This window comes from Rousettus aegyptiacus, unplaced genomic scaffold (assembly GCF_014176215.1).
Source record: "Rousettus aegyptiacus isolate mRouAeg1 unplaced genomic scaffold, mRouAeg1.p scaffold_m13_p_7, whole genome shotgun sequence".
Lineage (NCBI taxonomy): Eukaryota > Metazoa > Chordata > Mammalia > Chiroptera > Pteropodidae > Rousettus > Rousettus aegyptiacus.
Genome location: NW_023416310.1, coordinates 33,377,947 through 33,403,475, shown reverse-complemented (window position 1 = coordinate 33,403,475; position 25,529 = coordinate 33,377,947). Strand labels below are relative to the sequence as shown.

The 25,529-nt window shown below is 36.8% G+C and overlaps 2 protein-coding genes and 1 pseudogene across 3 annotated transcripts in view; 2 read left to right on the top strand and 1 right to left on the bottom strand.

The window, feature by feature from the left end:
* PSME4 (proteasome activator subunit 4) overlaps positions 1–13,648 on the top strand; it is an 83,854-nt gene extending 70,206 nt beyond the window's left edge. The window contains exons 42-47 of the mRNA XM_016127455.2: positions 6,538–6,666; positions 7,555–7,710; positions 9,234–9,396; positions 10,649–10,782; positions 11,453–11,591; positions 12,145–13,648. Of these exons, the coding sequence (XP_015982941.1) occupies positions 6,538–6,666; positions 7,555–7,710; positions 9,234–9,396; positions 10,649–10,782; positions 11,453–11,587 (717 nt within the window). The 3' untranslated portion in view covers positions 11,588–11,591; positions 12,145–13,648. The remainder of the gene's footprint in view (positions 1–6,537; positions 6,667–7,554; positions 7,711–9,233; positions 9,397–10,648; positions 10,783–11,452; positions 11,592–12,144) is intronic.
* On the bottom strand, positions 5,804–5,922 carry LOC118605939 (annotated as a pseudogene).
* A 2,973-nt stretch (positions 13,649–16,621) lies between the features above and the next one.
* On the top strand, positions 16,622–25,400 carry GPR75 (G protein-coupled receptor 75). 2 transcript variants are annotated; one of them, XM_016127461.2, is made up of 2 exons: positions 16,622–16,731; positions 21,198–25,400. In XM_016127461.2, exon 2 carries the CDS (start codon positions 21,297–21,299, stop codon positions 22,920–22,922), a length of 1,626 nt encoding a protein of 541 aa, XP_015982947.2. In that variant the 5' UTR covers positions 16,622–16,731; positions 21,198–21,296; the 3' UTR covers positions 22,923–25,400. The 2 variants fall into 2 exon arrangements, with proteins under 2 accessions (XP_015982947.2, XP_015982946.2); XM_016127460.2 differs by lacking the exon at positions 16,622–16,731 and adding an exon at positions 16,796–16,963.
* The last annotated feature ends 129 nt before the right edge of the window (positions 25,401–25,529 follow it).

Below are 25,529 nucleotides of genomic sequence, written 5' to 3'. Positions count from 1 at the left end.
ATATCAGTTTTCAGAATTATAGTTTGCAGTTATGCCATGGTTGGCTTTGGTTTTTTTTCTAATCTAGTCTCATTGCTCATTTGGAAGGCTTGGCACAAACATCACCATTACTTGACAATTATTGGTCAGTATAATTGTTATCATGTAAGAAGGAGAGCCCTTGTTCTTGTTTATTTGCAAATGGTGTACTTAACTTTTTATTTACCACAGTATACTTTTATCTTTAGAATATTTCAAAGAGATCATGCTACCAGTAATTTTCAGAAGATTCACTACTAAAATACTTTTAAGAAAGCTGTGTAGGGCCTGATACCCACGAATATCTCTGGGATCTTTTGAGATATAAAAGTGGACAGTAACTGTTAGTATATAGGTCCTTGTTACATATAGGTTCTTGGTATAAATAGGGTTTATCTTTTGGGGCAGTGGTGTGTAAACTTTTCCACTGCCACATATGCAGTGGACACAGAGCATGATCTCTTATGTTCATAAATACATAATATGCAATGAATGTTGAAATAGCTGTAGTTCTTCCCTCTTTCTTTCACTCAAAAAAAAATTGAAAACTAATATATGAGAAAGAAGGACAATTTGAATCCACTTGAAATGTATGAAATATGGGAAACATTATAAAGCTCTACTGTGTAAGTTGATAGTGACAGGCCTAACATTTCTCCTGAATATGCAGATATTGAGGTTGAGGATCTGGCTTTAGGCCATATCATGGTGATAGGGTCTAGAGTATGAAGGCATCACAGTACAAATGAACAAAGTTATTTTGTAGACAGATCAGATGTGTTGAGTCTAAGAGTCCCCATAATGCTCAAGATTAAGGGAAGATGATTTCCAACCATGTATGTTACAGAACACTGGCTTTAGTGACAGGTACTTTTTTTTTTTTTTTTTTTTTTTGATGCCTCGCACAAGCTACTGAACTTCTAAGACTGTGCCTTTATATGTGAAGTGTGAGATAGTATCAGTATTCCTCAGAAAGTTGTGACAAGGATGAAATGAGATAATGCCTGTAAAGCAGAAAGCAGAGCGTAAAATATGCACTTATATTACTTTTGTTACTCTTCTTTAACTGAATTTTAATTTGGAATAATTGAGGCTCAAATGGCAGTGGTCAGGAAAAGAAAGAGGCCATGTTGCATTTTAAGTTTCACACTTACACTAAATGCTCCTCAAAACTCACTACTGTAGAATAATAGTTTTGCAGACATCAGACTTAAAAATTTGCAGATGCTGTGATAGTTAGTATAAAATTACATGCCATTGATGGCATTTCTTCAGAAAAATTGTTTTTCTCAATAATTAGAGAAGACGACCCTATAAAATAAGTCCATTGCTAACTAAATGGACAGCATTTAGTTTACACAGTTTAATACCAGTTAAATTTTATCTGTGATTTACTAAAAATAATAATTTGTAGGAAAACAAAGCAAAAGAAATATTAAGATCTCCTTTTTTTATAGCAGTGTATGAGTTAAGATTCTTTCATTGCAAACACTAGAAACCACATGGCTATGGCAGTGAAAATAGGTTAATTGGATTACCTAGAAGTGCTAGGTAATTCACAGAATGGAAGCAAAAGCTTAAGGACTGGGTTGGAACCATAGTAATTATGGGGAACTAGGTGACAGAAACTAACAGCCTCTTCAGGGTACTGTCTCCTTTTATCTCTCTTTTCAAAAGTCAAATGCCCAGGAGAAAAAGTCTCATTGACTGGGCTTGAGTCTTTCGTCGCCATTCTAGCTAAGGAGTATGATCCCTTGATTGACAGTTTCCACCGGAATGACAAAAGAGAAGGATGTCCAATTGTCACTGTTAGCAAAAGAAAGAATGGATATTGGCTAGGAAATGCACATATTCATGCTTCAAGTAGTCATTCAAACATCCTTATTTCAAGTCTTAAGGAAAACCCAGTCTGTTTTATAGTATGGCCAGAAAACAAAAAAATAATAGTCAATACCTAAAGAAAGACCCTTAATTTCATGGACATTGACTCCCTCTCTACTCTCCACCCCTAAAATTATTACTTTGAAATAATTATGGATTCACAGGAAATTACAAAGACATAGTACAAAGGGGTCCCATGCATCCTTCAGTTTTCTCCAGTAATTACATTTTTTTAAAGCTATAGCACATTCTCCAAATTAGAAAATTGAAATGGGTATGTATGTATAATTCTGTCATTTTCTCATATGTATACATACATGTAGCCACCACAATTAGATACAGAAATACTCTTATTATCATAAAAATATCTTTGTGCTACCCCCTTTATAGTCAGTGATACCTACCTCCCTTCCCCTAACCATCCCTAACTACTGGCAACCACTAATTCGTTCTCCATTTCTATAACTGTCATTTTAAGAATGTCACATAAATGGAGGTATGTGACCTTTTCTGATTGGCTTTTTTTACTCACAAATTTCCCTTAAGACTTAGATAAGTCTGTTGTTGCACATTAAGACTTTTTTTTCTTTTCTATTTTTAGACTTTTTTTTTCCCCTCAATATTATAGGGAAGATATCGGCAGATATTTTTTTTTATGAAATGGCTAATCCACCCCATTCAGTGCCAAAGAATATTCGTAGATTTTAAGGTTGTCTGTGTCGTGGCTTTTCTGTAACCATACATATGGTTCTTAGAAAATTATCACAATATACACGTGTTATTTTTAAAGTCATATGATAGCTACAAAGAAAAGTAATAATTTTAGGAAAATATTAAAGTTGAAAATTGAAAAATTGAAGTGAGTTAGATTCAGGTAAACTTTCCTAAAAAGTAGTTGCTGATAGGGAAATCTAGATAATAATTTTTGTGATTTCTTGAGATGAACTAATGAAAGTGCTCCTACAAACTTAGAGGTTTTACTTTGTGACAGAAAAAGTTTCCATTCCACGGGGGGAAAAAAAAAAAGATAGATATAATCACTACAAAATAAGATTTTGATCTCACTGGGACCTAAAAGTAGTGTATCCCAAATGATTTCTTGTCGGACATTAGGAACTGGTCAATTTGTTATTCATCATTTTGGAACATACTACTACTCTGTATGGTGAAGTTTGTCTATTGGATTTCAGGATTTTACTGTTTCTAAAGAACATTTTAACCCATTCTAAACATGAAAATATTATGTCTTAATTGCATTCATAAAACATTTTTTTCGTGAATGGTAGGAAGAGAGACTGCTTATTCAAAAGTGAATGAGTCACCTTAAATTATTTTGGTAGTTACAGTAGATAGGCTTGCCAACAAATGAATATCTCCTTTTGTATACTACTAACCAAACTCTAAATCACCTCAATTTCACTATGGGTAAATTAAATGACAAAGGAAGACAACTTTGTCTACGCTACCTGGAGATTTAGACTATTGATTATTTGTAATAATTTTTATCCTAGCTTTGTTTGTTTGGTGTGTGTCCTTTTACACTTTTGTCTGTGAAGACAGCTGTGCCATACAATGCATTGGGGTTTAATTTTTTTTTTTTTTTAACAAAAACAACTATTTCCACATTGATTTTTTTTTTTAACTTGATAGATTATGGTCATTTTTCTACAATTACCTCTTTCATTTTAATAGCTATATTGTACTATCATTTATTTAACTTATTTTCTATTGATGGACATTCTGGTTGTTCCCAGCTTTTGCCTGTTAAAACAATGATAACAATATTTTGCAAATATAAGTATATTTGTAAGATAATTACTATGTGTACGATTGCTGGGAAAAAGACATCTATCTCCATTTGTCATTTTGGTGGATACTGACCTCCAGTGAAGCTGTATTGTGTTACCTTTTCCCCCACAACTCTGATTTAAAAAAACAAAAACAAAAAGTCTTTGCTGTTAAATAGATTTAAAAAAATAAATCATTGCACTTCTTTAGTGAGGCTATTTTTACATATATTATCTGTTTGTATTTTTCTGCCAGCTATCTGTATTTTGCCACTTTTCTGTTGTAGTGTTACAAAGTAGTTCCATTGAATAGTTTTCTTTATTTTTAAATAACGCTTTGAACTATGTCAGTTTAAGGTTATCTTTTTAAAGAAATCTGTGTTTTCTAACATTTTATAGTATTACCTTTTCAATTTGCAGTATAAAATACAAAATTTAGATAAGTTACTTTTATATTACTTAAAGTGTTATAAAGATGCAGCTTAATTTTCAAGATAATTAATCTTTACTGATTTGAAATGAAATCTCACATACTTATTTTAATAAAATGTGGTAAGGAAAATTATTTCCATTAAACTCTGGACAAATATCAAGTGAATTAATATACTCAACTTGGACGATCAGTTGATAAACATTTATTCTGACATGTTAAAATTATAAGGAAGACTTTATTCAGGGCTGTCGTGATGGGTTTGAGACTCTCGGTATGGAGGCGAGATTGTGCTCAACGGCAAAGACAACTGGGGATATGTAATAGAACGCAAGTCGTGGGGTGATGGGCTTGGGGGTGTCAGTAAATCGAAAATTACTAAGATGAAACATCAAGGGTAGAGGATTCCTAAAAAAACAACTTAATGGGATCCTTGCTGAAAGCAGACCAGGATGATCAGATATCGGGTGAGGGGCGAGGAATTCTCTTAGACTATTCTTACCAGGATTCTTGCTACAACTGGACTGAGCAGGCCCAAGGACAAAAAGAGGGCTCCAAATAAAATATGGACAAGGACAGAGTCTTTGTCACAGAAAAGGCTTGGTTAAATTCCCATCTGTTATAGGTATGCAAAGAAATTTGGTAATACTAAGCTTTGAATATATCACCTAAATGGATATAATTCTTAGAAAAAAATAATTTCCTTTTGGAAATTAAAACTAGACTGTAAAAAGAAACGAGAAGATAACATTGGAATATTTTAAAGGATACTTATTTTAAAGGGTTGGGGACAAAGAAAAGGTAGAGTGAAAAGAAAGTTTTATGAATTTGTCTTCAGAACACTATAAATACTTTTCATAATCATAAAAAAAATTTAAATGAAAGAAAAATCCTTAAAAAGAAAAAGGCAAAATGAAATAAATGAACCCTACCTCACTGTGTATCTGGTTGGTAGAATAAATATACAGAGCAGTGACTTCTAAAAACACAGAAATTTATACATGCTTTGTGGATGGTATTCTTAGTAATTGCATTGAAGTGAAGTTATTATGTCTATTGTATAACATAGAGCAAATAATAATTGTCAGTGAGAACCAAGATTTTTAGCACAAGAAATAAGATATAAAAATCCAAGCTGTTTAGTATAATTACTCTAATCCTGAATTTGAAATTTACCATTTTGAGCTCATGCTCTGTTTCTACTCAGAAAATATGCTTATTTCTTAGCACTGTTCACCAAAAATGCCTAGAACCACTAATTAACCTAATAGCAATCAATATTCCTGGTGCCCAGATAACAGTTTGGAAGCATTATTTCCCACTAGAAGAACCAAGGCTCCTTGGAAAAAGGGATAATTTCAGATTTAGACCAAGAAATGTTTAAACCTAACTCATCTTGTCGTACCAGTTAAAGGACTCAGGAGCCAGTTTGAGCACCAGTAAGAAGAATAACTGCAGGATAAAAGCCATTAAATTTGTTGAAACTCATTGTTCACTTTTGGAGGATAGGAGGGAAATTATTCTGAGTAAAAGAAAGTTTTTCTGTATAAAGTATTAAAATAAAAAAAGGAATAGGTGTCACCAGTTTTCAAATCTCTGTTTTTATAATGGTTCGTCATAGAAAAAAAAACTGAACATAAGTGAAAATCACAACACCATTTATGGTTTTTTGTTTGTTCGTTTTTAATGCCTACAGCACCTGGTATTCCTAGGTGGTCTCCCATCCAAGTACTAACCAAGCCCAACCCTGCTTAGCTTCCAAGGTTAGACAAGATCAGGCACATTCAGGGTGGCATGGCCATAGACCATTTATCTTTTGCCACAGTAGGGAAACTACAAAGGACCTAGGTCGCTGTTCTCTTTAAAAAACAAAACAAAAAAGCAAATGATTTTTTAAAAGGATGGGGGAATTTATGGAACATGTTAACATTTTTAATAGAATCTTTTAGATTTAAGAGACATACTAACCATACATATTGTGTGTTCATTATGTCGAGCCGGATTCCAAAAATCCAATTGTAATAATAACACATGTATGTTAAGCACTACTGAATATTTTATATTTTAGTTGTAATGAATTTTTGTCTGGTGTCTTAGGTTTTATGTTTAAATGACTTTTAGAGGTACATAATAAAATATTTTTATGGATGAAATATTTCTGGGATTTACTTCAAATTATTTGGAGGGGAATCAAAGAGGAGCAAAAAATGAAAAGATTATCCATGAGTTTGTCATTGTTGAGGAGGTGACTGATTGATTAATGGGATTTATTACACTATTCTCTGGTTTTGTATATGTTTGAAAATTTCCCCTGAAGTTGATAAAAGTAAAAACATGATTTCTTTCATATAAGGTTGCTTTCATACATATTGGTTGTTATTTTTTTAATTTATGTGTTTGGTTTGTTTTCTCGTTCTCTAGATTGCCCCAGTGGAAAATGACAATAGCTATGATGAACTGAAAAGAGATGCAAAGTTATGTTTATCATTAATGTCTCAGGGGTTACTTTACCCTCATCAAGTGCCTTTGGTACTTCAGGTGCTAAAACAAGTAAGAGTGTATAACAAATATTTATATCTTTTGGTTAGAATTTTGGCTTTACCATTCTAAGACTTTCATAGTCATTTGCAGGCCACACATTATCTGATATTTGTTTTCATTCTTAATTTTCTTTTGGTGTGAGAGAAGGCATGCACTGACCAAAGAAATAGACCTATTCTGTACCTGATTCTGTCACCAACTTTTGTGACCTTGGGCAGGTCACTCAACCCCTAAATTTTCTATGTATGAAGAGCTAATTATTGTACCTTGAATAAAAAATGCCTAAGAGGAAAGGGGATTGTCATTCCCTTTTATTATTTCTCCTTTATTTTATGAGTTTGTTTCCTGGCCTATGATAGAAAGACCTCACTGAATACATTTTGCAGCATTTTTAGTGCATTGTGTGCTCAACTCTATGTCATAGGTGTGTTATATAGTATAAAAATGGACATGTTCCTTAGGTTAGATTTTTAGGTTTGAACAACACTGAAAAATGTTTTTAACATCCCAAAATGGCATTATTTTTGTACTGGAATTTAGTATTTATCAGTCTTTTTTGTTATCAGTACCCACTTGCTACCATCAAAAGTAAAATAAAATAATGTGCAACCCTTGTAGGAGTTAGAGTCATTGATTATAAATAATTCTCTCTTCTAAAATTGACTTTTATCTATATATTCCTTTCCCTTTACTCATAGCCATTCATACATCCTGAATACTTTTACCTGAAATAGCTCATGCAACCTTTTATTTAGAAGGTAATATAAGATGAGCTTGTTCTAACTACCTATAAAATAGGTAGAATTATATTAGAAGATATTTGCATGTAATTTTGGTGTCTGTCATCTCATGTTCTTGTCAGCAGTATTTTCATTGTTTCTAACATCTCATTCACAGACAGCAAGGAGCAGTTCTTGGCATGCTAGATATACAGTACTGACCTACCTCCAGACCATGGTATTTTATAACCTCTTCATTTTCCTAAACAATGAAGATGCAGTTAAAGACATCAGGTGGCTGGTTATAAGTCTTTTGGAGGATGAACAGCTAGAGGTAAAATCAAAATTTAATAAATTTAAAGAAAGCATCATGCTCCCCCCTCCTTTTTTTAATTTATTAGTGCAATAATGAGCATCCCTTGTTAGAAATAAAACTCCCTTTAAGAAATATTTCCACATTAATAAGATGTGTTCTGTTAAAGTAAATTAAATTACTAAAAGTAACTTTAATTTTAACATAGCCCTATGTGATTAGTTTTGACACCTTAACCATGATTTGCTGCTGTACAAATGGAAACAAACATTGGGCAGTTCCTGTTCTGGCTTCTCTGTGCAGCTGGACAGATAACATTCCTAACAGATTTTAAAAGTGGTGATAGGAATGTTCATGAAGGCAGTTTCAAGGGAATGAAAATCTACATAAAAATGCTATTAACCAGTAACTTAAGATAGGATCGTTGTCCCTTTTTATTCTGGTAGAGCAATTAAAGGCAACTTCCGTGGCGAGGCTACATTGATATTTAGTACAGAAAAATAAATTTATTAGTTGAAATAGTCACTAATGTAAGAAAAGCATATAATAAATATGGAATAAGATATTTTTCTAAATATAACTTCAAAATATAAATATAAAGAAAATGCAATTGAAAATTTTGTTAAGTTTATGGACTTAATGGGATTTTCATGTAGAGTAACTCTCCCAATAAGTATGCAGTTTATTTGAGAGCACGGAAAATAGATTGTATCTGTAGGAAACTGGAAATGGAAATTTCTCCACCTCCCTTAATGAGCTCATTCATTTTGCATTCCAGCTTCCTCTTGTGTTCTGGGAACAGCTATTGTCTAGTCCATAGAGTACATGCACAGTGGTTCTGTCAACTCCAACCAACTTCAGTTAAAGCATTTATGGCTAAGCTATCTGTAAAAATTCCTAAACTTCTTCTTATATTTTTTTAACTACAGAATAGAAATGGAAAGGTGGAAATCTCGAAAGTCAGTGTTACCTAACTTTAACATTTATAGCGATTGCTGTATTGTTTTCTGGATCTTGTTTCACAACATTTTTTATAGATTATTTTTATATTTTCCTTCATGTAGTACACTTAAATATAGCTGTTATTATAAACAACCATTATTATTAAAACTATCATTTTTAAAACATGCGATACTGAATATCAGTAATAATTAGCTATAGCTATTTATAATATGGAAAAAACTTTGTAGTAATCTAAATAGAAATGTTTAAAGAAAGCTTTATTAGATTTAAAGTGAACTATCAGTGGGAAAATGTAGAGAAGTTTAATTTTATGTAAAATAGTTAAGCATTTACTTTCTGAAAGCCTAATATAGTGGTTTTCATCCATATTGAGGCCATAGACCCTTTCACAATCTGATGAAATCTCTATTAAGAAACGACCGAAGAGCAAAAAAAGAAAAGAAACTGCAAAAGAACTTTTTTACAATTTGCAGACGAATGCCAGGGAAGGTACCCACCGCAGTTCTCACCCCACACTACTAGCCTCCATCATTCCACCAACATTGGGATCTCAGCTCTAATAAAAGTAATCATTTCTACAGGTTCGAGAAATGGCTGCTACCACCTTAAGCGGTCTGTTGCAGTGTAACTTTCTTACCATGGACAGTCCTATGCAGTTTCATTTTGAGCAACTGTGCAAAACGAAACTACCGAAGAAAAGAAAGCGAGACCCTGGATCTGTAGGAGATACGATTCCTTCTGCAGGTAACAGTTACTCATATTAATAACCCATATTCGGTAATGCCAGGTGGGTAGACTAATCAGGGGAATCACTTCATAAATTATATATATATATGTGTCTAACCACTATGCTGTACACCTGAAACTCAACTAATATTGCATGTCACTCTAATTGAAAAATACAAACTAAGAAAAAGAAAACACATATTCTTTTGAGAGTTAACTAGGCTTACTCAAGAAATATATTTGCTCTGGGTCTATGCTAGGTAATGAGAAGAGTTGTTTCTGCTTTTGAGGAACTTTGCATTAGAAGGCACGACCTGGAATATAAAAGCTAAAACCGAAATAGGTACAAGGATCCTGCACACTAAGATAAAGAAAATAAGATCTGATTACTATGTCACATTGAAAAGAAAATTTAAACCTGATTGTAAAGAAGCATCTAATCTTGCCACCACTACAACTACAAGAATAATGGAAAAGAAATAGTTATTAGTTAAGTAGGAAGCTTATTGAATTTGCAGGAAATGATTGGAATATGAAGCTCTTAAGTGCTGGTTATAGTAGGCTCTTAATTATGTCATATAGTTACCTAATAGCAATTTCCAATATGATACCAATGTATATTCTAGTTTCTTTGCTTGAAAACAGTTTCTTAATAATTAAATGCCAAAGTAGTTTTAGGTTTTTGTTATAACAAATGTCATTGTTTACTCCAGATTCCCTTTTATTAACTTCAATTCCCTGTCCATGTTTCATGTATACCATATATTTAAAAGTACATGCAAATACACATCTTATTAAAAAATGAGCATTGTAATGCACTTTAATATAAGTTGTATAGCTAAAGAAAGAATGTAGACCCTGTAGAATACAGAAACATTACAGTTCTCTTTTGAGCGTGTTTGCCTAATGATTTGATGCGTTCTATGAAGCGTAGTCGCATCTAGAAATGTGAGGTCTAATTTTGATTGGAGATTGCTTTAGGATCAGGGATTGCACTTTTGCATATGATATGAGTTTATCAAAAAGCCATTATTTTGCTAGTTTTAGCAAATACATTTCTGACCTAGATATAATTAGGCTGTAATTGAGGGACAGCTATAGGTTGTCTTTCATTCAGGCTCAAAATCATGTTTTTGATGTGTGCATAAATATTCATTTTAAATGCAGAAATTCACACATTGTAAACAGCATAATCGAAAACTACTTTTACTGTAACAAGTGCAATAGAGTCCTCTAAATATTTTCACGTAGATTGCTGTTTTCTTTGCAGAGTTGGTCAAACGCCACGCTGGGGTGCTAGGACTTGGTGCATGTGTTCTTTCTAGTCCTTATGACGTTCCCACCTGGATGCCCCAGCTACTTATGAATCTGAGTGCACATCTGAATGATCCTCAGCCTATTGAGGTAAAATGCTTCCTTGTTGCTTTCCTTGCACAAATTATTAGTGATGTTTTATAATAAACCACTTAATTTCCTATATAGTCTGGACCTTCTGCTTTGATACAGCCACTACTACAACATCTGATAAGACTAACTCTACTTATCAAACTATTAAAATCTTGCAGAGACCTTGCTCCCATGTATATTTAAGATCTTTTGATAGCAAGGAAATTATTTTAACTCTGTCCCTCTCCCAATCCAGTATAAGTAAAGTATTGTCAAGATTGTCAGTATAGTTAAATTTTACACATCTGTTTTACCATCGTGTTATATTTAGGAAGTATCTAATTGGGAGCTAATATTAAATAGGAAAGTGTGATGGTGTTATTTAGTGATCACCTGTGTACCTAAATTAAACAAGTCAGAAGACCAGTGACTGTCCTTTTCACCTTGGTAAACAGATGTTAAGAGTATATTTTAAGTGGTTTAATAATGTGGTATAACTGCAGGTGGTAATTCTAAAGTGAACTTGGTGGCTTTGTGAAGTAAAATTGGTTTGTTGGTTTTGTAACATTTGGTGGAGAGTGAGATATGAAGTCTAGAGGGTATGTTATTTAGCTAAAGGTATCCTAAATATAACACTAGTTGTTCAGAGAGGTTAAAATAAGATGTATGCGGGTCACCTACTCTGCAGATGACTGTAAAGAAGACCCTATCCAATTTCCGAAGGACACACCATGACAACTGGCAAGAACACAAACAGCAGTTCACTGATGACCAGCTGCTTGTTCTCACTGATCTCCTTGTGTCACCATGCTATTATGCATAGAAGGGTAAGTCAGCACAGTTCTGAGTTTAAAGAAGTCTGATATCCTCAGGCAGATATCATTGGTTCGATGACCAGGAAATGGGTATTCATAAGTCTTTTCTTTTTGTTGACATTCTTAGATGTCATTTTTTAGATAAAGATTTTTTTTTTGTTTTTAATATGACTTTTGCTATGGGCAGTGGAAATAAATTCCCAGAGAATTTTTCCTTCCTTCTCTGTTCCAAGTATTAAGCAGAGAATTGAAATAACTACTTTTAGACCTTTATAAATGAATAGGCTTAGAAGCTGGGAAATAGTTAGATAAAAGAAATCATCTTCTTAGTTGCTACCTGAGTGGGGCTTGGGCATTTTGGGTTACCACGGGGACTCTGAGTTCTATATAGTTGTAAGAACATATCATCTGGATTCTTAAGTATTTATTATCAAATCTGTATTAAAGATGGAGGACCCAGAAGCCTTTCTGTTGGGATAGGAAGAATAAAAAGAATTTCACTTACTGGGCTTTTAGAGTTAACTGTCCTATTGCCTGACTGAAATTTTTTTCCTCCCTGATACAGATGAGTAGTCCTCACTTCAAGCTCTTTTCATCAAAAATTCCAGATCCTCAGGTACCATCTGTGGTGGCTCTCTGCAGGTTTTAAAACTCTGCCTCTGTTGAGCTCTCATCATTTTGGTGGTTTCTGTGTTTGGTTTTATTAGTCTGCGTTCCACAGTTTTTCAGCTGCCATTTGATCTCCTAACTTGTCCGGAACTGTTTCCAGAATATTGATCACTTTTTCTTTGTCATCTGACAAAGCAACAATGTCTCATACTAGAATTAATTACCCAATATGATCATGGCATCCAAGACCAGACAGAGTCTAGGAACTCATTAAGAAACAGTTTACTTGGAATGGAGAATGCCCATCTGTAATACAGGTCCTGTCATTTCATTCATCTCAGATTATTTGGAATTCTTTCCAAATGGCTGTTGGTTTAGATGGTAGTAGGACTGTGGGTCATAACTGAAGCCTGGAGAGCCATGAAGATGGAGGGGAAAGATGACACGCCTGGAACCTAACCAAGGACCTGATGGATTACTCGATCAAGACACAGAAGTGAAGTCTGTGTCCTCGTGCTTGTCACAGACTGGAGTTTTTGGTGCTGAATAAAAGAGCAGTTTCTGAAAAACTGGGGGTTTAGTGAATGAGTTTTTGATTGATTGTTGTGTGTGTATACAATGTGTGATTTTGAAAATAAACAGCAACAACAATAAAACCCCTGACTGGTTGATTTTTCCCTGTATTCTTTACAAATATTGTTTGATCCTCTTTGAAAACTGTTAGACTTCACCTAATGGAAGACTGCTGTGTTATGGAAATTCTGTAAGTTTTTTTCTTCTTTTTCTTTTCCTTTTTATTTTATTTTATTTTATTTTTTTGCCTGCAGAATCGTTGAGAGACTAAGTCTTGATATTTAATTGACTTGTTTAATAAATGTTATATAGATGTAAAAGATTGTATAAACTGTACAGATAGCATTGGCAAGACTTTGTACAGATGCAACCTTTTACACAACACCATTGTGTAATTAATTTGTAAAGATTCACATGTAGCTCTTTATTATGGTGATTTTTGGCTTTTGTACCAATTGAATGCCATTTTTGTTTTTAAATTATTTTCATGTTACAAAAGCTGAGGTGTGGGGTTTTGTTTGAATTCATTTAATGTTAGAATGTCTGAATTTTTATGTAACTTTTTGTGCATCTCTGAATGCAAATGCCACATGTTTGCCTATGACAAGTTTATAGAATGCAAAGTACCTTCTAGGTTAAAGTAATTCACAAGTTGGTGAATATCATCTTGCAACACACTCTGTACAGTCTTCCTTAAAGGAACACTACAGTATATATTTTAGTACCTACTGGCTGAATGACTCAATAGAGACCTAAGCACAGCAGAGGTCCTGGTACAGTATTTAAGTGTCAGCATACACGGGCATCATCCCTGTATAGAGTAGTGCCAAACTGATTATTTCATTGTGTAACTAGTTTAAACCCCAATAAATGGATTGTTTTTAACACCTGGCTTTTGTCTTCATTAAAGAGGAGAGAACAATTTTGTAGGCAGTAACTCTCATGGATTCCTTTTGCATCCATAGATCTGGATGCCCCCTGACTAAAATGAATTATCTAGATTGGATCTGTCTAGTATAGTAGCTAATAACCACATTTGACTAAATCATCTAAATCAAATTAAAAATTTCCTCAGTTTCACTTAGTCACATTTCAAATGCTTTTTTGCCACTTGTGGCTAGTGGTTTACCCTACTGAGTAGCACAGATCAGAAAGTTCTTTTGGACAGCACTGATCTAGGTGATTGTTTCTCAAATCAATGTGATAGAATCATGTGGGGGGTTAAAATGTGAATTTTAATTCGTGCTCCCAGCTCATGATATTGATGCCTCATCCTGAGACCACCCTTTGAATGGTGAGGCTTTATATTGACCACTTCAGCTCTTATCTAAGCTATATGAAGCTATGCCTTAGCAAAGTTCCAAAAGTAGAACTTTAAAAAATATAAGATACTGGACCCACTATATTCTTCAATCAGAATTTAATTCCCTAAATTTTCTACCAGTAGCTTCAGTGAAAGGGGAGAGGAAAAGGGGTGGATGGATACTGTTTTCTAAGGTAGTTCTTAAGTATATGTCACATTAAAAAGAATGGAGAAGGACAGCAGGAACAGTGTTAAGGGAGGCAATAAGATTTGGGGGGAGGGAGGATGAAGGCAAGCCAGTGTTTAGAAGTTTTCCCATTGAGTCAAGGTAGTTTTCTGGATGGGGAAGTGGGGGTGAGTGATGAGAAGTGAGGAGAAAGAAAGCTTGTGTCTTTGAGGTAAGAGCTAATCTTTAGTTTCTGAATAGGACCCTTTAAATAAAGACTGCAAAGTGTGTTCCAAAATTTAGGAGGAAAATTTACCCACCTGTTAATATAAAGGAATGTTAAGTTTTGGTCCCCCCATTCTCCCAAAATACAAACAGGATGAGAAAGCTGTTCTCAAATATTCAAGAAGGCATTGCCAAGCCCTTAAGGTTACAGGCCAATTTTGTAATTTATTAGTAGTGTGACCAGAAAGGAATACTGAGAAATTTTATTTTACTGAAAAAATTTTGCTACATCACCTTCATAGCTATTTTGCGCACAAAGACCTTGTCTCTTGATAATACAGTTGTGTGAGCATTCCATTGTTGAACATCAAGGTTGTCTTCAGATTCCCTTACTACAAATTATACTGCAATGAACATTTTCATACCTTCATGCTTAAAATTTTTTCCTTCAAGTATTTCCTTAGGATAAATTCCAAGGAGTGAGATTTTTGGGTCAAGATTCTAAACATTTTAATGGCTCTGATAAATGTTTTCCTCAAAGTGCACATGTATCAATTTGGATTGCCAATGATAGTGCATATTAGAATGATGGTTTCCCTGCAAATTGATAGCCCATTCATATTTTAACATAGCCAGCCAGTCCTGCTTGGTTTTTGTATTTTTGTTTTGCTGTTAATTCCATTGTTTGACTACTAAGCTAATGTTCTTTCAATTTGGCACATTTGGCTGGTACATTTTGTAAACATAATTGTAGCTTTAGCCTTGCTGATGGTAATAAGTTCTGGAATCTTGATGGTTCCCGATGTGTTCTACATCTCTAGAATCCTTTACAACCTGTGAATTGGGTCGTAGCTTTTTGTTTTGTATTCTCCAGTATGAGATCATTTCTCCCATAGGTGTAACTCTGCTGTATTCTAGCCCAAACCTATTGCAATCTCCTGTCATGGCCAAATGCCTGGAAATGAGCTGGCAATTACTTAAACAATAGCTAATTAATATGGAAGGAGATAAAACTTTTGAGTTTCCAGTCTCAATACTAACATTTTTCTGTTGATTATTTCTAGAGCCCAAGGCCAACAGAACTGTTGTATTGCAAGTGGTTGGGAATGAGTTTTACGTGGGAATAAATTGGAAAATTTTCTTCAAGTTATATCTAAACAATTCTGAGAGCATTGTCAACTGGACTGAATGTTTACTTCATAAATTATCTAGCCCTCTTGTTTTTCTCTTGGTGAAAGCATGGGGGAACTATGAAAAATAAGTTATATTCATAAGTCAGGTTTTTTGGTACTTATTGGTACTAACAGTTGTGTTTAAAAAGATAAACTTATCCATAATAGGATTTCAATAGCAATATTCTAATTATTTCACTAGAACAGAATTTTCTGGCTTTCTGGCACCAGGGTGAAGGAAAGGGCACGCAAATAGCAGCCTTCCTTCATTATTTCTAAATAATACCTCATAAGAGGGTTAGAATAATAAGACCTTAATTACCCAGAATAGCGAATATACTTAGGAATGTTACTTGATGGTTCTGAGACTAAAATACATTTTATGAGTTCATTATTTTGGACATGTGGATTTTAGAAGAATGAGAGGATGGTCGTTTTTGTTTTGTATTTACTAAAGCTTGGCTACCTGCATACCTAACACCATCATGGTTAAAGATTTTTTGTATTTAACATTAATGATGATTTCTTGGCTCGCTTATTCACATGGTAGTTTCTTTTTAATTTGTATTTGTTTTCTAGTGATTCCCCTTGCTAAATTCTCAGTAAACTAATATTTTCAGAGAGCTGAGAGGAGGGGGAAAATGTAATTCAATTTATTTTACATTAAGGTAAAATTAGTTTGATTTACATTATTATAATGACTTGATTTACAAATTCTATGGCTCAAAGTACCAAACTGGACGACTCCAGTTTATAACCTAGGAGGAAATGTATCAGCCGCAGCCAAGTGGAGCGAGGCGCGCCGCTGGGAGGCACCCGGGACGCGGGCGGGTGGGCAGCGGGCCAGGCTGAGGCAGACGTGGGGCCGCCACCTCGCCCACCGCACGGGGTGCCATGCCTCTGAGGCCGTGGGTCGCTGTGTGCCATCGCTGCCCCCACCCTTCGCCTCCTTTCTTCCCAGTCTGCTCGCCCCTCTTCCTGTCTGTCAGCTCTCGCCTACTTCTGAGCCAGGACGCCCAGAACTGCCGATCCGCGAGCCCGAGGAGCCTCGCGCGGCGGGACCGGCCGGCCGCAGGACACGAGGAGGCCCGCGGGGCGGCGAAGGTGCGACAGGCAGGCGGGACGCGGGGCCTGAGTGTCCGGAGGAGGGGGCGGCGCCCCCTGCGGCTCCGTGACGGCGCCTCGGCGCCCCCGGCTCGCCGCGGCTCCCGGGATGCGCGGAGGCGGCGGCGATGGCGATGATGTCTCCAGCCCTGCATCATCCCGGGCGGCGCGTGGAGCTGGGGTCCGGGCTGCGAGATGGAGGAGGAGGGGCGCCGCTGCGGCCACCGGGCAGGTGAGAGGCCGCGGGCCCCTAGAGGAGGTGACCCCGAGGGGCGGGGAGGGCCGGGCCCGGGAAGCTGGCGTGTGAGCGAGGAGCGCGCTGCCCTGGTCCAGGCCGGGCCGCTGTGCACCTGCGCTCCTGGCGCGGCCTGTGGGGCAGCCATTTCACCCCTTCCCTGCCCGCTCCCGGGCGCCACCGGGCTATGGAACCCCTCCTCCACTACTCATGGCCTGGCAGAGTCCTCCTCACTCCACCAATGCTCTGCAGACTCTGTTACAAGCTTCCCTGGCTCGGCCTAGGCCCTCCTTACCATAACCTTCCTCTTCCCAGGGAGCGCCTACCCATCACTAGCCCCTAGCAGGGGTCGATCTCCATCCCCATCCCATCCTCACACGGTGGGGGGGTTGGAGGGGGGTCCCCAGCCTCCCCATCTCCCTCATGCACAGACTTTACTATACCCCATCAGCTGCTCCAGGCTTCAAGAGGTAGTTCAACTATGGACAAAGAACTTGCGCTCTGAAATCAGATAAATCTAGCTTGAATCTTGGTGACCTTGGGCAAGTCATCTAACTTCCCTGGGGTTTTCCAGGTCAATACAAATCCAATGGTAATAGTAATACTACAGATTTTTCTCTCTGTGAGGGTTGGACTCTGAAAATGCCTGCCCTCGAGGGATTTAAGGCATAATGAGAAAAAAAAAATTAGTGGGAAGAATCTAGGTCATGAGTTGACCTGTGAAAGCTCATCTAAAATGTTTTAATACACACTAAAATATGAAGACAGCACACTAAATTATCAGAGACTCTTTACGCATCTTAATGAGAAGTCATTGCCACTACACTAAATCTTCTTTTACTGTTCCTTGCTTACCAGATACTTTAGGATCTCTCCTCCTCAGTTTTAACAAGATGAGTATCATACGAATTCAGTATGTGTTATTGTGACTAATATGCCTTAAGACTGGTGTTCCAACTTAAAGTTTTTCTGGTTTTATGACTTTAATCACTTCTCCCTCCAGGACCCAAGATAAAGAGTAGCTTGTATGTATGCATTGAAAAGAACCCTTGGTAACCTTCATTTAACATTTAGGCATAGCAAATAAGTATTCATTTTTTTCCCCTCCCTCAAATCACTGAGTTTTATAGTTCTGCCTTCATAACTTGGTTCAGCCTCCTCATTATTATAGTCTTAAAATTAATACTAAGACCTGAGTTTACTTTCCCTCCAATTCCTTTACTGCTCTTCAAGTTTCTCTGCCAAAACCTGTACTTCTGACTTCTGCTTTTTCTCCCTTTTCTCTTCCTAGCTCCTGATTCCTAACTTTCCCCCTAATTATCCCAAATAGGAATATAAGTGATTATAATTACTTCATACCAGAACCATAATTACCAACCTTGACTAAAAAGTGCACAGAAGTATGTATGTGTGTGTGTGTGTATTCAAATGTTGGGTTCCAAGAACTTTGAGTTGAGAAGAGATTACAATACTTACTTCGTATGATTTTATTGAGAATGAAATAAAGTTTAATAACTTATGTAAAGCGCCTAGTATAAGTGCCTGGCATATAAAAAAACACCCAATAAATTACAGCTGTAACTCTTTTCTAACCTGGTGACCCCTTTGCCCCTTTGATTTCTTTGTTCTTCTGTTTAGCATGGTGTTTAGGAATGCCTGCTTTAGAGAGTCATGGCTTTGGTTCAAATTCATGCTCTACCACTTTAAGTTAGGTGCTCTCTCTGACTCAACTTCCTCATCTGTAAAATGGAGATAAGTTAATACTAACCTTCTCAGGGCTGTTAAGAAGATTCGATAAATTAATAGCATAGAGTACTGAGAATAGTGCCTGGCACAATGTAAGCACTCAATAAATGATACTGATAATTGTCTTCCTAACCTAGACTTTCCTTTATTTTTTTAATCTATCAAAAAAATTTAAATTTATTGCAAAAATTATAACTATGCAAAAAGTGAAATTTGCTCTCAACTCTTCCAAATATTTTTTCCTCCTGCCTCTTATCCTTGACAACTCCCTTGTAAATATCTCCCAGCCTGGAGTCTTCATAACTTCCATCACCCCATTTCATTATTACCCACTTACTTGCTATTTCTCTTAGCATCCTAATTCCAGACTCTTCATCTTTGTTATTTCCCCAAACCAAATAAATTCCTGCTTCCCTTTTCAACCCTGTTCATTTGCCTTTTTCCAAAAGGAAACCCCTGGGGAAGAGGGGTTTTGCTATAAACAATAGTATCACCTCTCTGTTTTTCCTGTCTCCTCATATTGGCCTTTCTCTTCTGCTTCTCTTTCATCGGTTAGCCCCAATCCTCCAATTCACAAACTAACAAAAAACAGTAAAAAGATGTCTTCTTCACCACATAGGTATCAAAAAGGGTTCAGAAACAGGATACAATCTTAAGTGAAAACAATAAACTGTCCATTATTACATTTTTTAAAATTCCGACCATTAAGAAACAAAAGAGCAGGAGTTATATTTTTCTCTTTCACAGAACTTTCATTAAAAAAAAAAAGGTGCAGAAAAGTTGGTCTCACTTTCCAGTGGAGAAATTCATGATATTGTCCTGATCTTCACTATGTGTCCATTGAGAACATAAAAGTGTTTATCTTCTGTCTTCTTGAAGGACAGCAGTTAGTTGTATGGATCTCCCCAGGACTGAAATTTGTCCTCATACTCACTAGCATGTATATCATACTCATCGTTATTGAATGCTGAGAGGTTTCTGTGTTGGGTGGGCCATAGCTGCTTCTTGGAGCCTCCAGAAATCCCTCACTGACCTGGCTTCGTCCTCTGTATCCCTCTGGCACAGGGTTAACCTCCAACACAGCTGGAGGCCTCTAGGACTCAGCTTGAGCTAGTGGTTATATATTCTGAACATCGCCCCTGGACTTTCCCAGTGCCATTGGTTATTCCTGAAACGCTGGATTAAAGCAAATACTTTTCGGTTGTCAAGAGCATTGTACCTGTCTCCAAGGAACGATTTAGGCTTTCTCTCTTGGAAGCATCTTCAGGAGCGGGGTGGGCACCAGGCCACTCAAGGGTTTGGGATTTGGAATAATAGAAGATTTGTGTGAGTGTTGCAAAATAAGGGAGAAAAAAAAGGTTTAGAAAATAAAGGACCCAGAAGAAAAACATGTTATCCTTTAAAAGTAGAGCTGTATTTTACTCATCTTTTTACCCACAGCACCTAGCATGAAGCTGACATATAGTATAAGTACATGATAAATGTAAACTGAGCGAGTGAATGCGTGAGTGGGTGCATGCTTCTTGCTTTATCATGAGGATATTTTTGATGGAACGATGATAACTCACATTTATATAGCAGTTTAAAATTTAGAGTGGTTCTTTGCACCTTGTAAATCTCAAATATAACTCTGAAACCCTTCATTACTTTCATTTTCCCCTCAAATGTTGTCTTACACAAAGTTTTTTCCAAAGGAGGGTATGGAGTTGGCCAAGAAATCACAAGCAGGGAGAAGAAATTATAAATACTGAAAAATAAAAGATTCTTCCTAGGGAAGGAAATAGGATTTTTTAGTGATTTGTGAGGGTTATGTGAAGGCCACAGTATACTTCAGCAGCACCCTCTGCTTGTATTTTAAGCACATGAAGTTGCTTGCTTCAGTCCTGCTGCAAAGACCTACTTGCCTTCTCGCAGCCTGTCTGTCCCCCACTCCCTGCCTCTCACTTTTCCCCTGGCTAGCTCCTCCTCACCACAACTTTCTTCAGCTTCTCTCTGTCTCCACTGTGGCTTGGATTAAGTTCCCCCTCTCTTACTTCCATAGCACCCTGCTATCTCCTGGTGTACCGCATTAAGCTGTTAGGTTGATGTCCACCTAGATCGTGATCTCTCCAACAGAAAGGTTATGTTCTTGTGTCTCCAGTGTTTGGCACCAGGGTGTTTCTAAAAGTAACATCTGCACACCCTTCAATAAGAAATCAATAGGTGAGGCCCAGAAATCTGTGTGTGTGGTTTTTTTTTTTAAACCTGTTTTTCAGGTGATGCTTAAACTAATTTGAAAATCACTGTGTCTTAAAACCTAAAATTAGCTGGATAAAAGTATTTTGAGGTGTTTGTGTCTTTGCTGTGTTTGGCTTTGAGAAGAGAAATACCTTCTGTGCACTGGGCCAGAGCTGAAAAATTCTAGTGCTTTTGTCAAAGATCATGAGGTCACTGTGTTTTTAACATTAATTCTTTTTTGTTTTTGTGTATGCATTTTCACGTGCAGGCTTTTTGCCTTGGGTCTCTTGTGCCACACGCCACTCATCTGTGAGTTGAGGCCTTGACTCCCTTCCCACAGAAAAGGAAGTGTCCTTTCTCTCTGAAGATGAACTCAACGGACCACTTCCAGGATGCTCCCAACACCTCTCTGCTCCACGTGCCTCACTCCCAGCCAGGAAACAGCACTGCTCTCCAGGAGGACCTCCAGGGTTTCATTCACACAGCCACTCTGGTGACCTGCACTTTCCTCCTCGCAGTCGTCTTCTGCCTGGGCTCTTATGGCAACTTCATTGTCTTCTTGTCCTTCTTTGATCCAGCCTTCAGGAAATTCAGAACCAACTTTGATTTCATGGTCCTGAACCTTTCCTTCTGTGACCTCTTCATTTGCGGAGTGACGGCCCCCATGTTCACCTTCGTGTTATTCTTTAGCTCAGTCAGTAGCATACCGGATGCTTTCTGCTTCACCTTCCATCTCACCAGTTCTGGCTTCATCATCATGTCCCTCAAGACAGTGGCAGTGATTGCCCTGCACCGGCTCCGCATGGTGCTGGGGAAGCAGCCTAATCGCACAGCCTCCTTTCCCTGCACCTTGCTCCTCACGCTGCTTCTCTGGACCACCAGTTTCACCCTCGCCACCCTGGCCACCTTGAAAACCAGCAAGTCCCACCTCTGCCTCCCCATGTCCAGTCTGATTGCTGGAGAAGGGAAAGCCGTGCTGTCTCTCTATGTGGTCGACTTCACCTTCTGTGTTGCTGTGGTCTCTATCTCTTACATCATGATTGCTCAGACCCTGCGGAAAAATGCTCAAGTCAGAAAGTGCCCTCCTATAATCACAGTCGATGCTTCCAGACCACAGCCTTTCATGGGGGCACCTGTGAAGGGAGATGGAGATCCCATCCAGTGCACCATGCCGGCTCTATACAGGAACCAGAATTACAACAAACTACAGCATGTTCAGACCCATGGATACACCATGAGTCCCAACCAGCTGCCAAACCCTGCAGCCAGCCGGCTCCAGCTGGTGTCAGCTGTCAATCTCTCCACGGCTAAGGATTCCAAAGCAGTGGTCACCTGTGTGGTCATTGTGCTGTCAGTCCTGGTGTGCTGTCTTCCACTGGGGATTTCCTTGGTGCAGGTGGTTCTGTCCAGCAATGGGGGCTTCATCCTTTATCAGTTTGAACTGTTCGGATTTACCCTTATATTTTTCAAGTCAGGATTAAACCCTTTTATATATTCTCGGAACAGTGCAGGGCTGAGAAGGAAAGTGCTTTGGTGCCTCCAATACATAGGCCTGGTTTTTTTCTGCTGCCAACAGAAGACTCGACTTCGAGCTATGGGAAAAGGGAACCTTGAAGTCAATAGAAACAAATCATCCCACCATGAAACAAACTCTGCCTACATGTTGTCTCCAAAGCCCCAGAAAAAATTTGTGGACCAGGCTTGTGGCCCAAGTCATTCGAAGGAAAGTGTGGTCAGTCCCAAGATCTCTGCCGGACATCAACTTTATGGTCAGAGTAGCTCAACCCCCATCCATACACGGATCGAACCATATTACAGCATCTATAACAGCAGCCCCTCCCGGGAAGAGAGCATCCCACGTAACTTGCAGCCAGTAAACTCTTTTAAAGGATTTGCCACTTCATATATCGCCATGCATTATCACACCACTAACGATTTAATGCAAGAATATGACAGCACTTCAGCCAAGCAGATTCCAGTCCCCTCTGTGTAGAGTCCTGGAGGCCAGAGAATTTTGTGTAAACCATTTTTGTTTCTGATACTAATTGATTTCTTTTTTTACTTCGTGAGACCAGTAGTAGATCAAAACTTAAAGATTCAGCTAAACAGTTGGCGGTTTTGATTTTTCTTTTGTCTAAAGTATTAGCATCCACTGTATGATTTGTGGTTTATTGACATTTTAAGATTTGATGTAAAAGTTGATTATTTAGATTTTTACCCTGACCTGTGGTCGAGTCTTTTGTACTAAACTTTTAAATAGATGCCCAGGAATGATCATGCTACTGTGTTAAAGTAAAGGATGAACTGATTATGATCATCTGAGTCAGTGTTATGGGTCTTCAAAGTATATATTAGTTAGATTTTTTAAAGAATGTGAAGGTATGATCTTTACTGAGGTGTTATTTTTATTGATTGAATTATAACTTGATTCTTTGAAGTATTGAAATGGGGAAACATACACTTTTTTGGTAACAGGCTTATTTCAATGAATAATATATTGTTAAAGCAGAAAATAAGAAATATGTTATCTATAACTATCCTTACCAAAAATACACAGGCATTCAATACTTCCCTTTTATAAGACAGTCAACCAAGAACATAGTATTAAGAGGATTACCATTTCTTATTATAGACATTATTATTTTGTGTCAGTTGAGTATATAGTTCTTTTTAAAAGATGTTTTTGCTTGATTAAACTGAATTACTCTGTTTTGGAAAGATCTTACCAAGAACCCTAGTGAAGAGGACCGCGTCTCTGGTAGAAGTGAGCTATTCCTGGGAGGGTTGGTGCTAAAATGTGGTCATTCAGGGCATTGTTATGTGGGAAGCAAGCTAGACTGTTATGTGTCAGATGATCTTTATTATTGCTTAAGAACACATAAGAATGAGATTGTGAGTGTTTGGATTTATGCTTTTCTTCTGCGTGAGAATAGTTTATTAATAACTCGATGAAAAGTATGCAAGTAACTGTTTAGAAACATTTATTTTCTTCATTTATATATTTCTATCATAGGTTGTATGGTAGAAAAATTCTTATGATGATCTATTTTCAATCTAATCGTGTTCTCTCCCATTAATCTTAAACTGGAGATGAGCAGTAAGGAAAAATAGCTTAAGTATTTCTATACTTCAAACTAATTTTATTATATGTTCTGTGATCCCTAGCATAACAACTGTAAACTCAATTTTTATGTAAAAATATTTTCATCAAACTGCATTTGAACTTGTTACAGTTTCTGAACTGTAACTGCTAGACACAAGATGAGCATCAAGATACAAAACCTATCTTTATAAGTTCTATTCAAGAACAGTTATTGTGGACTGGAAGGAACTTTGTTCCTTTAGGTAAAAGGTATTCAATTTATAGCCCCCTCTCTCAAGCTGTTCCCAAGTGCGGAGGTCATGAGAGGCATGGAGAAGACAGAGAAGATACTCAGCTAGTACTTTGCTCAGCCTCATTTTACAATTCTTACCTTTCAGTATAAATCAATCATTTCTATTTCTGAGATTAAACTATGACATATGGGTTTCATTTTGTTCTTAAATTCATCTTTTAGGACTTTCTCCTTACCTCCCGTAATTTTTGCTATAAATTTTATAATAGAAGAGAAAATATCCACTCACATTTTGTTTTTTTTTTTTTGTAATTGAATGCTATTTTTGGAAGTCACTATGACCTGTTTCAATTGTACTTTTATATTTTTAATATAACAGTGTTTTCATTTATTAATACTCCCATGAGATAGGTTAGTATATCGCCTCTTTGTAACAAAGAATTAAAACATATAGACTCTCCCAAGATCATTTGAAATATTATGGCAATTTAGGAATCAGACTTTTGTCTAAATTCAAAACTTGGTGTTTATTCCAATAAGCCAAACAGCTTTATAATTAATAGCATTAATCAAGGATATATTTCATACTTTTTAAAGTGCATGTCTCTTTTTTGGCCAGGCATTTCAAATATGATTCGATAAAAGATTTTTTAAAAAGTAATTTCCACTAAAAATGACAAGTTTTCTGTGTGACCTTCGAGATGACTTTACCCATCTTTGGGTGGTGAAAATCATACCATAAAGAAAACTAAGCATGTGCATATGAGGTATTCAGTCTCTTAAAACTCATTCATCAAGAAATTATTGATTTACCTTGCATGAAAGATATAGTGGGCTAGATTCTTAGCCCTCCTCCATATCTATATCTATGTGTAGATATAGATAGACGTATATAACTTCTCTCTTCATAAGGGCTAAAATGAGAACTACAAGTAATGAGAATTCAGTTGAATATGACTAATTAGCAGGGTATATTAATTAGTTCTCTTGATGCTTTACTGTGATGCAAAATACATGTGTATGTCAAACATTTTATAATTGTTCTGATGTTAACCATTAGGCCAGATTTGTATAACTGATGCTTTTAATGTTATTTCAAAATAATGTTTGGAAAATAAAAATATTGAAAATCCTAACATTTCTGAACATCAGATTGCAGTACTATGACTTTTGTGTCCAATCATTTAAAAACTATCAGAGAATAGTAGTGATCATTATTGCACAATGGATAACAATTTGTTGAAGCTCAAAGAGAGTTATTTTCC

Excerpts from the sequence above, each read along its gene's own strand:
- GPR75 (XM_016127461.2), top strand. The coding sequence starts at position 21,297 with ATGAACTCAACGGACCACTTCCAGGATGCTCCCAACACCTCTCTGCTC.